The following is a 13,633-nucleotide window of genomic DNA, read 5'->3' on the forward strand; positions in this document are numbered from 1 at the left end:
AAATTAGAAGTCTAGATTGATACAAGATGAAAAGAAAACAACAAAAAGTAAAGCTTGGACGAGATTGCCAATCTATGTATCGGCCACCTCATTAGTTAACAATAGACATAGAAAAGAGAAACTCCCCCCTCCAGAAATTTTCATTTATATATTAATGTATAATATTTCTTTCATAGCCTTTAAGAAATTCCTTGAAAAGCACGGTCAGTCAACTGGTAGTAATAAATAAAAATGATAATAATAATGATAATAATAATAATAATAAAAATAATAATAATAATGATAATAATAATAATAAAAATAATAATAATAATAATGATAATAATAATAATAATAATAATAATAATAATAATAATAATAATAATAATAATATAATATATAATAATAATAATAATAATAATAATATAATAATAATAATAACAGATAATAATAATAATTATTATTATTATTATTATTATTATTATTGTTGTTGCTGTTGTTATTATTATTATTATTATTAATAATAATAATAATATAATAATAATATAATAATAATAATAATAATAATAATAATTATAAAAATATTAATGATAATAATAATTATATTAATGAAAATAATGATGATGATGATCATGATTATGATGATGATGATGATAATAATAATAATATAATAAAAATAATAATAATAATAATAATAATAATAATAATAATAATCATCATCATCATCATCCTCATCATCATCATCATCATCGAAAATAAGGAGTTTAGAAAGAAAAATATTTACGGCCAAAGATCAGATTTAAGCTTGGACCAGAATTTAGTAAGTCTACATAAAAACGAAATTTCATGTTAAAGTACTATTACTTAGGGGCCCAGGTCATCGGAATGACCAATCTAAAGTGAATGTAGCGTAAAGTCCATCAATTATCTTGTTCTATATGCACTGCACAAATGTCAAACAATGCTCACATTCCTTATTGTTGTTTGATAATTTAATCATCTAAAGAATAGCGACCACTTCTTTGACAAGCTGTGAAAATCTATACTTTCAGCTTGTTGCTTTAACTAAAGTCTAGCGTGAATAACGTGTGGACCACGCCTAGTAAATTGAGCTAAGATACTAAACCAAGCCAGGAAGACAACGAGTGTTGATCACGTGTCATATATCCGGGCGTTTCGATCATTATTCTGACAAAGACAAATGCTTTTTTTTTCATTATAGGGGGAAAGACTTACTTCATACACCAATCAATTATTGTAACCATTAATTTGTCAACAAACTCTGAATCTCAAGACTTCCTGTTTCTGTTTAAGAAGACTTGCAAAGTTGGTGATATTTTTAATCCATTGGTAAGTGAACTTAGTGTTTTCGGGCTTAAAGTGTTTTTTTCCAGTGAACAACAGTGGCAGTCTTAAATACATAGAAATATGAAAATAGTTGTGTTTTTATTTTAGTGTGCCTACAGCCAAAATTTCAATCTTGCTGGAGTACTAAATTAACTACCGCCTTCAGTGTGTGTTGTGTGAATATTTACAAATTATCCAGAGGTAATAAAACAAATTAATTAGTTGTATAGACTTACGAGTACTTAGTTATAAATTTCATAACCTGAAATGTTGAATGTAGATAACTTTTAAAATCTATTTAATCAAGACAATGCATTCTTCATTACAACACTGACACATAATTCTAAAAGATTACTGTTCATGCAAAACTCTCCCATTTTATTAACTAACTTTCTATTTTGTGACCCTCTATATTATTATAGTTTTAAGTCTATGTAAAAAGGCGATTTCATAAAATGCTACAAATTAGCAAGACTAGTTTTAAGTGCCTCCATGGATGTGCTCCAAAATGCGTTCGAGGAACTTTGAACTTCCCTATTCCGAACTTACGATAGTCCTCAGATGTGCTCTTGTTACGCACTCCTTGGAACAAACTAAATACGGCTAAAAGATTTTATTTTCATAATTAGACCCTCAATTTGGAATATATTATTACCATTTGAAGTTAGAAATTCCAATTACCTGGAGGCATTCAATAGCAGGCTAAAGACACATTACTTTAGAACACATTTCTTGATTTGATTTCTTTTTTTTCTTCTTTTTTTTTTACTGTACACCTATAACCTTTGCATGTGCATCTATGTTGGTAACGTTTTAAATATTGAATATGTATCCGTTTAAATCTAATAGCTATGGTAATTGTGTAGTTATATTATATATAAGTCCATGATTAACGTATAGATTTCTTCAAAATGGCGACGAATGCTTTCAACACAATGGACCATGTATCGAGAGAAAAAAAACGCTACAAAGAAATAAATGAGAGTGTGAATGGAATTGATCCATATCACATAAAATCAGAAAACTGGACTAAGGATGTCAAGACTTATCCTCCAAATATCGTGCCACCATCTTTTTTATCAATCTATCTATCTATCTATCTATCTATCTATCTATCTATCTATCTATCTATCTATCTATCTATCTATCTATCTATCTATCTATCTATCTATCTATCTATCTAGTCAGCTAGCTAGCTATGATAATAATAATAATAATAATAATAATAATAATAATAATAATAATAATAATAATAATAATAATAATAATAATTATTATTATTATTATTATTATTATTATTATTATTATTAATATTATTATTATTATTATTATTATTATTATTATTATTATTATTATTATTATTATTATTATTATCATCATCATCATCACCATCATCAAAAACAAAACAAAAAACACACACAAAAAAACAACATCCAAAAAAACAACATCCAAAAAAACAACAACAACAAAAAACAACCGTTCTTTCTGATATTTGTTCTGTTTTGTCTTTAAAAAATAATTTTGAGCGAGGTCGTATATATATATATATATATATATATATATATATATATATATATATATATATATTATTTAAAATATTTACCACAATGTTTGGGGCAGTCTACATCGATGTTTCAGGCTTAATTTGCCATCTTCAGGACTGAGTTGTTTTGTTGACTGTTGTTGTTTCTTGAAGTGGTTCCGGTTTGAAGTTAATTAAGAGGAATTTGCGCCGATGGGGACACTTTCCGTAGATCTCACTTTTCATGTTGAGTGTGGCTTCATGAGGTTGTTTGATTATAGTATATTTTTCTTCCAGGCATAAGCTACATTGTTTTGATGTTGGTGTGTATCCTGTTGCTTTAGATAAAATTTTCCATGAAATGTTGTGGTCTATTTTGTTGTCTTTTAATTTCCAAATATTTCGCTGAGTTTTGTGGATGTTTTTTTTGTTAGTGTTTCTAAATGTTGAGGTGTGGAGGTTGTATCTTGTTTTGAAATTATTTTCTGTTAGTCCTACATATTTTTCTTGCAAGAAAAATATGTAGGACTAACAGAAAATAATTTCAAAACAAGATACAACCTCCACACCTCAACATTTAGAAACACTAACAAAAAAACATCCACAAAACTCAGCGAACATATTTGGAAATTAAAAGACAACAAAATAGACCACAACATTTCATGGAAAATTTTATCTAAAGCAACAGGATACACACCAACATCAAAACAATGTAGCTTATGCCTGGAAGAAAAATATACTATAATCAAACAACCTCATGAAGCCACACTCAACATGAAAAGTGAGATCTACGGAAAGTGTCCCCATCGGCGCAAATTCCTCTTAATTAACTTCAAACCGGAACCACTTCAAGAAACAACAACAGTCAACAAAACAACTCAGTCCTGAAGATGGCAAATTAAGCCTGAAACATCGATGTAGACTGCCCCAAACATTGTGGTAAATATTTTAAATAATAATTCGCTCCATTACTACATGTCGAGCACTTTTCGTACCATATTTGTATCAAACACGATTCAATATATATATATATATATATATATATATATATATATATATATATATATATATATATATATAAATATACCAATTTTTTTTCTCTATTTTACCATTTCATTGCCCTCCGAATTTTTTGTTGTTGTTTGTTCATCTATTTATGTTTTTAGTATGCACATTTTGAGATCGGAGTGGGGATGAATATTACAATTTGCAATATTCTATGGAAAGGAACTAAAAGAAAGAAAGATAGACAGAGAGAGAGAGAGAGAGAGAGAGAGAGAGAGAAATTGAGAGAGAGAGGGAGAGAGAGAGAGGGAGAGAGAGAGAGAGAGAGAGAGAGACTGAGGGAGAGATATGGCGGGTTTTGTGGGTTTTTTGTGGGTTCGAGTCCAAACGATAAGTTCAATGGTTTGGATTCGAACTAGTATGCGCGCTATTGCTCTCGTTACAAGTTGCGCCACTCAACCTACACCACAAACGGCTTAGGTTTAATCTAGGGGTGTTTAAGAATAGCCTTAGGGTCCCTTATAACTTAATTGTATTAATAACAAGTGAGTCAAGACGATTGTAACGCCCAATACAATAATAACAATTCTATACATAAAGTTTAATTAGATTGTTACAGGAAAAGATAGAGAGAATAAGTGAAAGGTAGAATGAAAATTATGGATGATATATTTGTAATAGTGTCAGACAACCGGGTAGCTGATGCCGACGAGTGGAGTGGTAGACAACCGGGTAGTTGATGCAGGCGAGTGGTAGTAGTAGTATTGGCATAGTGTAGACGCCGTGGGAGTGGATGGATTCGGTCCCGGGATCGACTTAGGAGTTCCAGACTGTAACTGCGGCGGTGGTGCTCAAGTGAGGAAGATAGATCGAGACAATGAAGTGACAGTTCAGTACTACTGATAGTGATAGTAGCATGACTTCATAATGTGTCAGAAGTAGAAGTATGGAGTTGATTTCATGAGCGAAGAGCACAGACCACAGTCAAGTCCAGAGACACCATAGTCTACCCGATTCCTAACCCATCCACTCCAGAGTAGTGGAGGCGATCAAACAACAAAGGCCAGGATGTATAATGAAGAAGTCTTTATTCCAGAACAATGGAACAGATCATTCTTTTGTATCGTATTCTAGGCATGTAGTAAATGAATGACATAATATTAGCAGTAGCAGTTAAAAATAGCGCGGACCTCAGGGTAGCACCTACGTCACTGGTCCAGGTAAAGTGATGCATTCGACTGAAGTGAGTAAACCCGATTTCGAGTTGTGTGCATCTTCATGATTTAAACAAATTAATGCAAATAACATAAGACGTGTATGAAGGAACTAAACTAAAGAGTTATGCGCCAGAATCAATCATAGAAAATTGCAGAGATAAAGAGTAAATGATTAGCTCGTAATTAGTAATCAAAGGCGTTATTGTTATGGCTGTATGACATATTTTGAGTACAAATTATTAAATATTCAGAAGAACAAAGTAGATTTAGATGACTCAAGTTATGTGGTTAAAAAGCTATGATTTGCCAAAATTAGTGTTATAAATTTGTAAATGATCATAGTTGTTAGAATGAAATTCTAACGATGTGAAGTGGTGAAAGAAAGCACACAATATATACGAGTATTATCAAGCCAGGAGTCAAACCCAGCCGAGGATAAAAATAGTACTAGCCAAGGATCTTGAACCGAGAGAAAGTTAAACTTTTTACAAGTTTGACCTTTAAGAATTAGTTCTTCTTTCTTGGGATTCTTAGTATGTGTGTGATTCCGTTCTGAGATTAATTTGGTTTTGTAAAATGAGGCCACGCCAAAAAAATATGGGGATAGCCAATCAGAAAGAATATTCATATTTAGATAGCCAATGGCGCTCAGATGCTTTTGATTAACAACTGGGTAGGGAGATAACGCAGAGCTAGAAAATTAATTGCTATTTTAGCTACTCTTGAACGGGACGCGAACCTCAGGGCATATGCACACATGAAGCCTTTTTTGGAAAGGACAATTAGCAGGAGATATGCAATCAATGGACTGGTCATTGAACAGATGAATAAACCTTAGGCCGAAAATGAGTGGTAAGATCTAGCGTTCCGTTATACAATGGGAGAAGAGTGTATGTTTTCATTAGCTTAACTGTAGAATAAAACTGTCCATGTTCTGAGTGCTCTTACTCAAGGTGTTAGTTTCCCTTTTCAAATATCGTTGTCCACTAAATTTTGAAGTGGTTTTCAAATAAACGCGCGAGTGAAACAAAATCACTAGTCACAAGAGAGAGAGAGAGAGAGAGAGAGAGAGAGAGAGAGAGAGAGAGAGAGAGAGAGAGAGAAAGATTTATAAGAATTTCTTTAAGTGGGGGGGGGGGGGGCGGGGAGGCCCATTATGCGTTGCAACACTGTAGAAATAGTACAAATGGCAAAACAAAAAGTTGCCGAGCCTGGATTTGAACACACAGCGTTGAGTTCGTAATGCCTTCTAAGACAGACGATTTACCCATTCGGCAACAAGATCCACATGAATGTCGACGCGTTTTGTGTATATATCAAAATAACCTACTATTCATCGACTGATTTATTATTGGGTAATTTCATACTTTTATTGGTATTTTATTAACTTTACAAACAATCGTGTATAATCGTCCATCGTTATTGCCGGACACTGCCGGAGACTATTTATTACATCCATAGACAGCACAAATCCTCGGCATTTTGACAGTTTTGTATTGATTCGGCCACAATCAGTTGAAGTTCCCAATGTAAACAACGCAAGAGAAAGTTACAGTGGTCTCACTTCAAGGGAAGCAACCTTGGATGATATATACGTGACGTCATCCGCATTCGGTCTATATGGCGCCTAGAACTTATATTGTATGAGATGTTGGCGCTATATTTATTACATATTATGTTTCAACACTCTAAAAGCTAAAGCCTTTAATTTTTTTAAAATATACAAATACAACCCACGTATTGAATAAGGTATCAAAAACGTTACGTCATTTAATGATAAACACTGACGTGTACTTGTTTTCGGGTCTGAAAACCCAAATTATTGTGGCATATTGTTATAAAATAGAAACATTCTCAAACCGACGCAAAATATTGTCCATTTTTAACAACAATGTTAAGAAGGCCCATACTTCTATTTGGATGTATGACCTTCAAACATGGAAACACAACGGAGTGATGCTCTGTTGACTCATTGGAATTAACAATAATCTACTTCTAATCTAGAATATATCTACTCTTCTGATAATTGTATATTTGCTGACTTAAACAAAGTTTTTTACAGGAAACTGTGCAACTGGGGTATTACAATACAATTTTATGATATATTTCGTGACCTTAGAGAGAACCCTCCCAAGGATTGGCGTCCTCTCGATCCAAAAATCCAATAAAGATCGAAGACTGTACAATAAGACACTTAAACAGTCAGAGAAACTACACTTCCTCATCTGACATTTCAATTATTACAAATACAAACATTACAGTTAATTTTCAGTATCCTTTTCATCCCGACATAATACAGTCTGAACTCTGAATTGCGAGTCAAACATCAATATTACTCCTTTTCTTTTGCTTGTCAGAGCAACATTCATTTCTATGTATCATCTTCCTATGCGACTATGTTGTCTAGAATTATCTCACTTCTTAAAATCTGAAGGTCCTAGGTTCGAGTCCCGCTCTGAGTTGCGCATAATTGAGTCCTTTACTCAAACCCTCTCAATGTACTCGGCTTAAAGCTGACCGTTAACAGCGTTCTCTCTGACGGGAAACATGTATTATTTCCTCATCATGTCTTGTTCCACACGTTAAATGTTGTTGTTGACTTGAGATCCCTTGCAACGCGCTTTGAGCAATTTTGTGGATATTGCTCTATATAAATGCTCAAGATTTTTCTGTTCTTTGTTTCTTTTTACCAGGCTCAGCGAATATGAATCATTATGTGCTCAGTTTGATACTTCTATCCATTTCTTTCTGTGCTGGGACACAGATAAAACCAACTGCCCCAATGTATGACAAGGACCATTACAATTGGTTGATGAACCAAAACGGTGGCTATGGGAGTTATAGAAACACTGCTGACAACAAAAATGGTTACAAAAACAAGAACACCAATAATAAGTTGAAGATAAAAGAGAGGAATAGGAATGATGACACCTTTAATTCTTGTGCTCCTTCAATGTAAGTTGATACGGCATTTTTAATAGTCCTGGTAATAGTAGTTGTAGTAGTAGTTGTTGTTGTTGTAATTATAGTAGTAGTAGTGGTGGTAGTCTCCTGAGAAGGATCATCACGTTGCCGTCGTACAGGAGCTTGTGCGCTGCCATGACCCTGACGGTGATACCAGCCTGAATCCAATCCTGCTGGAACTGCTAAAGATAAGTAGCCAGACCAAGAATGATCCAAACCGGCGTCCAGACAAGAGTCTTCCTTCACCTGGACCCACACCCCCAACTCAATGAAAATGAAAAATAGGAAAAGATACCATGCTGGCTCGGTCGTCGCCCAGTACAAAAAGGACCGCGTGCCAAACGTAGGAAGTCCGATTGACATGACAAATGAGCTAGACTCCAATGTTGTAAACAGTCTTACTATGGGCACTAGCATTAAAATACTTTACCTGAATATAGAAGGAATATCAATGGCTAAGTTTGACTACCTATCACACTTACTCAATAAATATGATGTTGACATTGTCCTCCTCCAGGAAACTAATCTCGATGACACGGCCCCTCCCTCAAGATACAACATTCAGGGATATCACGTAATAAACAAACAGCACCACAGGCAATATGGCATCATCACCTATGCCAGATCAACAGCACAAGTCACTGACCTGGGAGGCAGCACAGAAATCAACGGCACACAAAGAATCACTATTAAATTTGGTGACACTGAAATTACTAATGGATACAAACCACCAAATCTTAACTGGACCTCTTACCCTAAAGACAAAATAAAACATCCATCCATGGTCATGGGAGACTTCAACAGCCACCATTCCGAATGGGGTTACAACAAAAATGACACTCCAGGGAATGAGATCTCACAGTGGGCAAACCTTAATGACCTAACACACATTTACAACCCCAAAGACAAAGGAACTCTAAGATCGGCCCGTTGGTGCAAAGACTATACCCCAGACCTCGTGTTTGTAACAAAGGACCCAAATGGAAATTCGATAAAGTCAACTAGAAAAAATCCTGGGAGATTTTCCTCACAGTCAACATCGCCCAGTCCTTGTTAGAACTGGAATCCAAATCCCAATCATGAACACCCTGCCCATACCAAGGTGAAATTTCCGAAAAGCAAATTGGAAAGTTTTCGCTGATGAAATTGACAAAACCTGCAAAAGGATCCCCCCAAAAATTGAGAATATAGGGAGATTTAACAAACTTGTCCTAACCTCCGCAAAGAAGAACATACCCAGGGGTTTTAGAAAACAATACATCCCATGCTGGAATGAACGAAGCAAAGAATTGCTGAAAAAATATGAGGAGACACACGATGAACAGGTTGGAGAAGAACTACTAAACACATTACATGAAAGCTGAAAAGAGAGATGGGTAGAAACTTTTGAAAACTTTGCCTCAGTCACTCCAGCCGCCATGCATGGCAAACCCTCAAAAAGCGAAACCCTGAAGCTCGTCAAACAAAATCAGCACCCCAGATTGCAGCTGACGAAATTGCCAAAGAAATGAAACAACGGGGACAACACATCCCAAATCATCAATTTGAAAAAGAAATAAGAAAAGAATATCAAAGGACCCTGAAAACTGTGCCTGACCATAGGATGTTTTAAGTGTCCCAATAACAAGTAATGAAATGCAAGGAGCTATATAGAATATAAAAAATGGCAAAGCTGCTGGCATTGGTGGAATATACCCCGACATGATTACTAATTTTGGACCAGAAACAATAGACTGGCTGGCAAATACTATGACAGACACCATGGAAAAGGGCACATATCCACAAATTTGGAAACATGCCAAAGTAATCGCCATATTAAAACCAGGCAAACCAATGACTGAACCATCCAGCTATAGACCAATATCTCTACTTTGTTGCTTATACAAGCTCCTGGAAAGAATCGTATTAGATCGAATCGCCACATGTAAATCCCTGCATACCACCAGAACCAATGTGGGCTTTAACCACAAAGAATACAAGTGAACAGGTCCTTGCACTGACCTCATACATTGAAGCAGGCTTTGAGAACATAAAGAAGACTGGTGCAGTCCTAATAGACTTATCTGCAGCCGACGATACTGTTTGGACAGGCGGACTGATGTTAAAGCTCTCAAAAATGATTCCTTGTCGAAAGACGCTCAAACTGCTGTTTACCATGACTGGCACAAGTCAATTCCATGTCATATTGGGAGAAAACAAAAGCAAAACACGCAAAATTACAAATGGGTTACCAAAAGATTCAGTTTTGGCACCAACTTTCTTCAATGTTTATATCTCCGTCATGCCAACTGCAAAGCACTCAAACTTGGATACGCTGATGACTGGGCCTTAGCCTATCAATCGAAAAACTGGAAAGAGATTGAAGAGGTTCTCAGCAAAAACACCAACCGCCTGAAACAATATTTTGATAGATGGTACCTAAAAATGAATACCACCAAATCAGTCTCAACAAACTTCCACTTGAATAATCGAGAGGCAAAAAAAGAGTTGAAGATCACAGCCGGTAACTCAATACTACCCCCAGACCCCAACCCTAAATACCTTGGCATTACATTGGACAGACAACTAAACTATCGCAAACACATTGAAGGAACCGCAAATTAAATCGCAAAAAGAAACAGGCTTGTGAGAAAACTCGCAACTATCACCTGGGGAGCCTCACCACAAGTGCTGAGAACGTCTGCTTTGGCACTGTGCTATAGTGTGGGAGAATACTGTACCCCTGTTTGGATGAGGAGCCCACATGTAAATCGCATTGACATCCGATTAAGAGAAGCAATGAGAATGATAACAGGATGTCTCAAGTCAACTCCAACTCAGTGGCTCCCAACACTGAGCGGCACTGCACCACCAAGTTTAAGACGACAAGATGCTAATCAAAGTATGCATGCAAGAATTGACAAAGCCACAGACAACACTCACATAAAATCAATCGTAAAGGGGGCACCTTCAACAACTAGACTTAAATCGAGAAGACCTTTCCACCTAACAAAAATCTCAGACTTCAGTGTAGAGGAAAACTGGAGAGAAATGTGGAACAGGGAAACACCAAAAGGAGGAAACATCATTAAAGATCCAACCAAAAGAGTGCCTGCATTCAATAACTCCAGGAAATACTAGATTCCCTCAAACCGCCTCTTAAGTGGACATGCATCAAATATGTGCAGATGGAAACTTGGAAACAGTGATACCTGCCAGAAATGTCTGGCAGCCCCAGAGACCAGCGATCACATCGTCCTCCACTGTCCAGTAACTAAACTTGAAGGTGGCTACGAAACCATCCTTAGGGCGGAGGAAGACTTTAGAAGCTGGGTTGACGAAATACATTTGGAGGTGTAGCCATACGCTACTACTACTACTACTACTACTACTACTACTACTACTACTACTACTACTACTACTACTACTACTACTACTACTACTACTACTACTACTACATAGTAGTAGTAGTAGTAGTAGTAGTAGTAGTAGTAGCAGTAGTAGTAGTAGTAGTATCGTAGCTGCAGTAGTAGGAGAATTGGTAGTAGTAGTAGTAGTAGTAGTAGTAGTAGTAGTAGTAGTAGTAGTAGTAGTAGTAGTAGTAGTAGTAGTAGTAGTAGTAGTAGTAGTAGTAGTAGTTGTTGTTGTTGTTGTTGGTGTTGTTGTTGTTGTTGTTGCAGTAGCAATAATAATAATGATAATAATAATATAATAATAATAATAATAATAATAATAATAATAATAATAATAATAATAATAATAATAATAATAATAATAATAATGAATAAATAATGATAATAATAATAATAATAATAATAATAATAATAATAATAATAATAATAATGATAATAATAATAATGAATGGCATTTATAGCCCTTGTCACAGGCTCTAAGAGCTTAACAGTGATATAAAACAAAACATATTACAACAGTAAGACAAGTGTAGATGGATAAGTAATAAAATTTCAATTTTACAACAGCAAAATATGATAATAATAGCAAATTATCCATTTCACATAAGATGGGAGAGAGTTCCAAATTATACGGCGCCGAAAATTGAAAGGATTGCTCGCCTTTTTTACGCAAGGTCTTAGGTTTTTGACAAGGATTGATTGGTCATTGCTTGATCTCAAATTTATATTGAGGATATCGATGTTCAGAAGGTCTTTAATATAGAAGGGATTGTTAGTGCTCAAGGATTTGTAGACAACAGTACCTACAAATCTTATAGGCAACTCTTTTCTCCATAGGAAGCCAACATAACTCATGGAGGAGAGTTGCCGATGGGTATTTGTGTTTATTTAATACAATGAGTCTGGCTTCGTTATTTTGAGCAACCTGAGGTTTACACATGTTGCCTTTAGTTAATTCGCCCAAAGAGAGTTGCAATTGTCCGATTTTGATAAAACAAGGGAATTAATCAAAAGTTCTGCTCTATGCTTTGGTATTAAATGGCGAGTGTTCTATGTACATCGATTAATGGTGGTATTTATATGGCTTGTCATGGAAAGATCTTTATCAATGTTGACTTCAAGGTTTTCTGCATGATTGAAAAATTATATCGTACTGTTTCCAAGATCAATACCTGATTCATTTGCCTGTTTAAGGATATCCGGTCTACTACACATCAAGATCTCAGTTTTATTTTCGCTTAGTTTTTACTTGTTTTGGTACATCAAAGAATTAATCTCGTTAAAATAGCTCAAAAATTAGTTGTATAAAAAATTGTAAATGACTAGGGGGTATTGAATCATGAATTTTCTTATCATCTGCATAAAATTGATAAATCAGATTAATCCAGCTATCACACTAGAAAGGGCCTGCATATATACAATGAAAAGGACAGTGCCAAGACAAGAGCCCTCTAGCACTCGAAAGTTTAGTAAACCCTTGTACGCAGCTTCCCTGAGTACGACCAGAGATGCTAAAAGGAGATGAAAGTCGGTTTGGACGTATTCAATCCCTCGAGGGAGCAGGGACATACACTCCTCTAAACTAGGTGAGAAGTTCCCAGGCTTCTCCACCAGTAAGAGGAGACAATGGGTGGTAGCGAATCGGCTTCGGTCGAGGACCTGCTTCGTGGCAAAATTGCTTCATCAGCGGGGACTTTCCACCTGTCCAACATGTAACCGATGTGGGATGGAACCCGAAACCGCAGAGCATCTAGTTAAACGGTGTGTTGTGACGAAGCTTCCCGGTGGGTTGGCGACAGTGCACGACTTTGCTGATTAGGTCGATCGTCATAACATAATAGTGTGAGCACCATTAGAAGCTGTTGCCTTGGCAACACTTGCAAATACAAAAGTGAATCACACACACGGCGACAAAGTAATAAACCATGAAAATAAAAAATTGACAAAAAAGTTGAATAATCTTATCCAGGAGTCTACGGTCGTAAGAACAATGTGCTCTGAATCTCTTGTGCAAAGTAAAACAGGATTAAAAGCTTTATTTATCCATCCTTAGATCCTTTTATCAATATTATCATGAGCCCAACGTGAGAAGAGCTTTGACATTTTCATTATAAATGGTGAAATAACTTTTAATCTTAGTATTTTTCCCTTTATCGCATATGAAACCAATCATTAATCTTGTAAATTAATGATTGATTATCTCCCCG

At 35.4% G+C, this 13,633-nt stretch overlaps 1 protein-coding gene across 1 annotated transcript in view; it reads left to right on the plus strand.

The window, feature by feature from the left end:
- The first annotated feature begins 1,420 nt into the window (after positions 1–1,420).
- Positions 1,421–13,633, plus strand: part of LOC144971233 (uncharacterized) — a 33,380-nt gene continuing 21,167 nt past the window's right edge. Inside the window, exons 1-2 of the mRNA XM_078911744.1 lie at positions 1,421–1,527; positions 7,764–8,025. Coding sequence (XP_078767870.1) covers positions 7,775–8,025 — 251 coding nt within the window. The 5' untranslated portion in view covers positions 1,421–1,527; positions 7,764–7,774. The remainder of the gene's footprint in view (positions 1,528–7,763; positions 8,026–13,633) is intronic.

The sequence above is a fragment of the Berghia stephanieae genome, chromosome 4 (genome assembly GCF_034508935.2).
Source record: "Berghia stephanieae isolate SIO BIC M18660-M18661 chromosome 4, UCSD_Bste_1.3, whole genome shotgun sequence".
In the NCBI taxonomy this organism is placed as follows: Eukaryota; Metazoa; Mollusca; class Gastropoda; order Nudibranchia; family Aeolidiidae; genus Berghia; species Berghia stephanieae.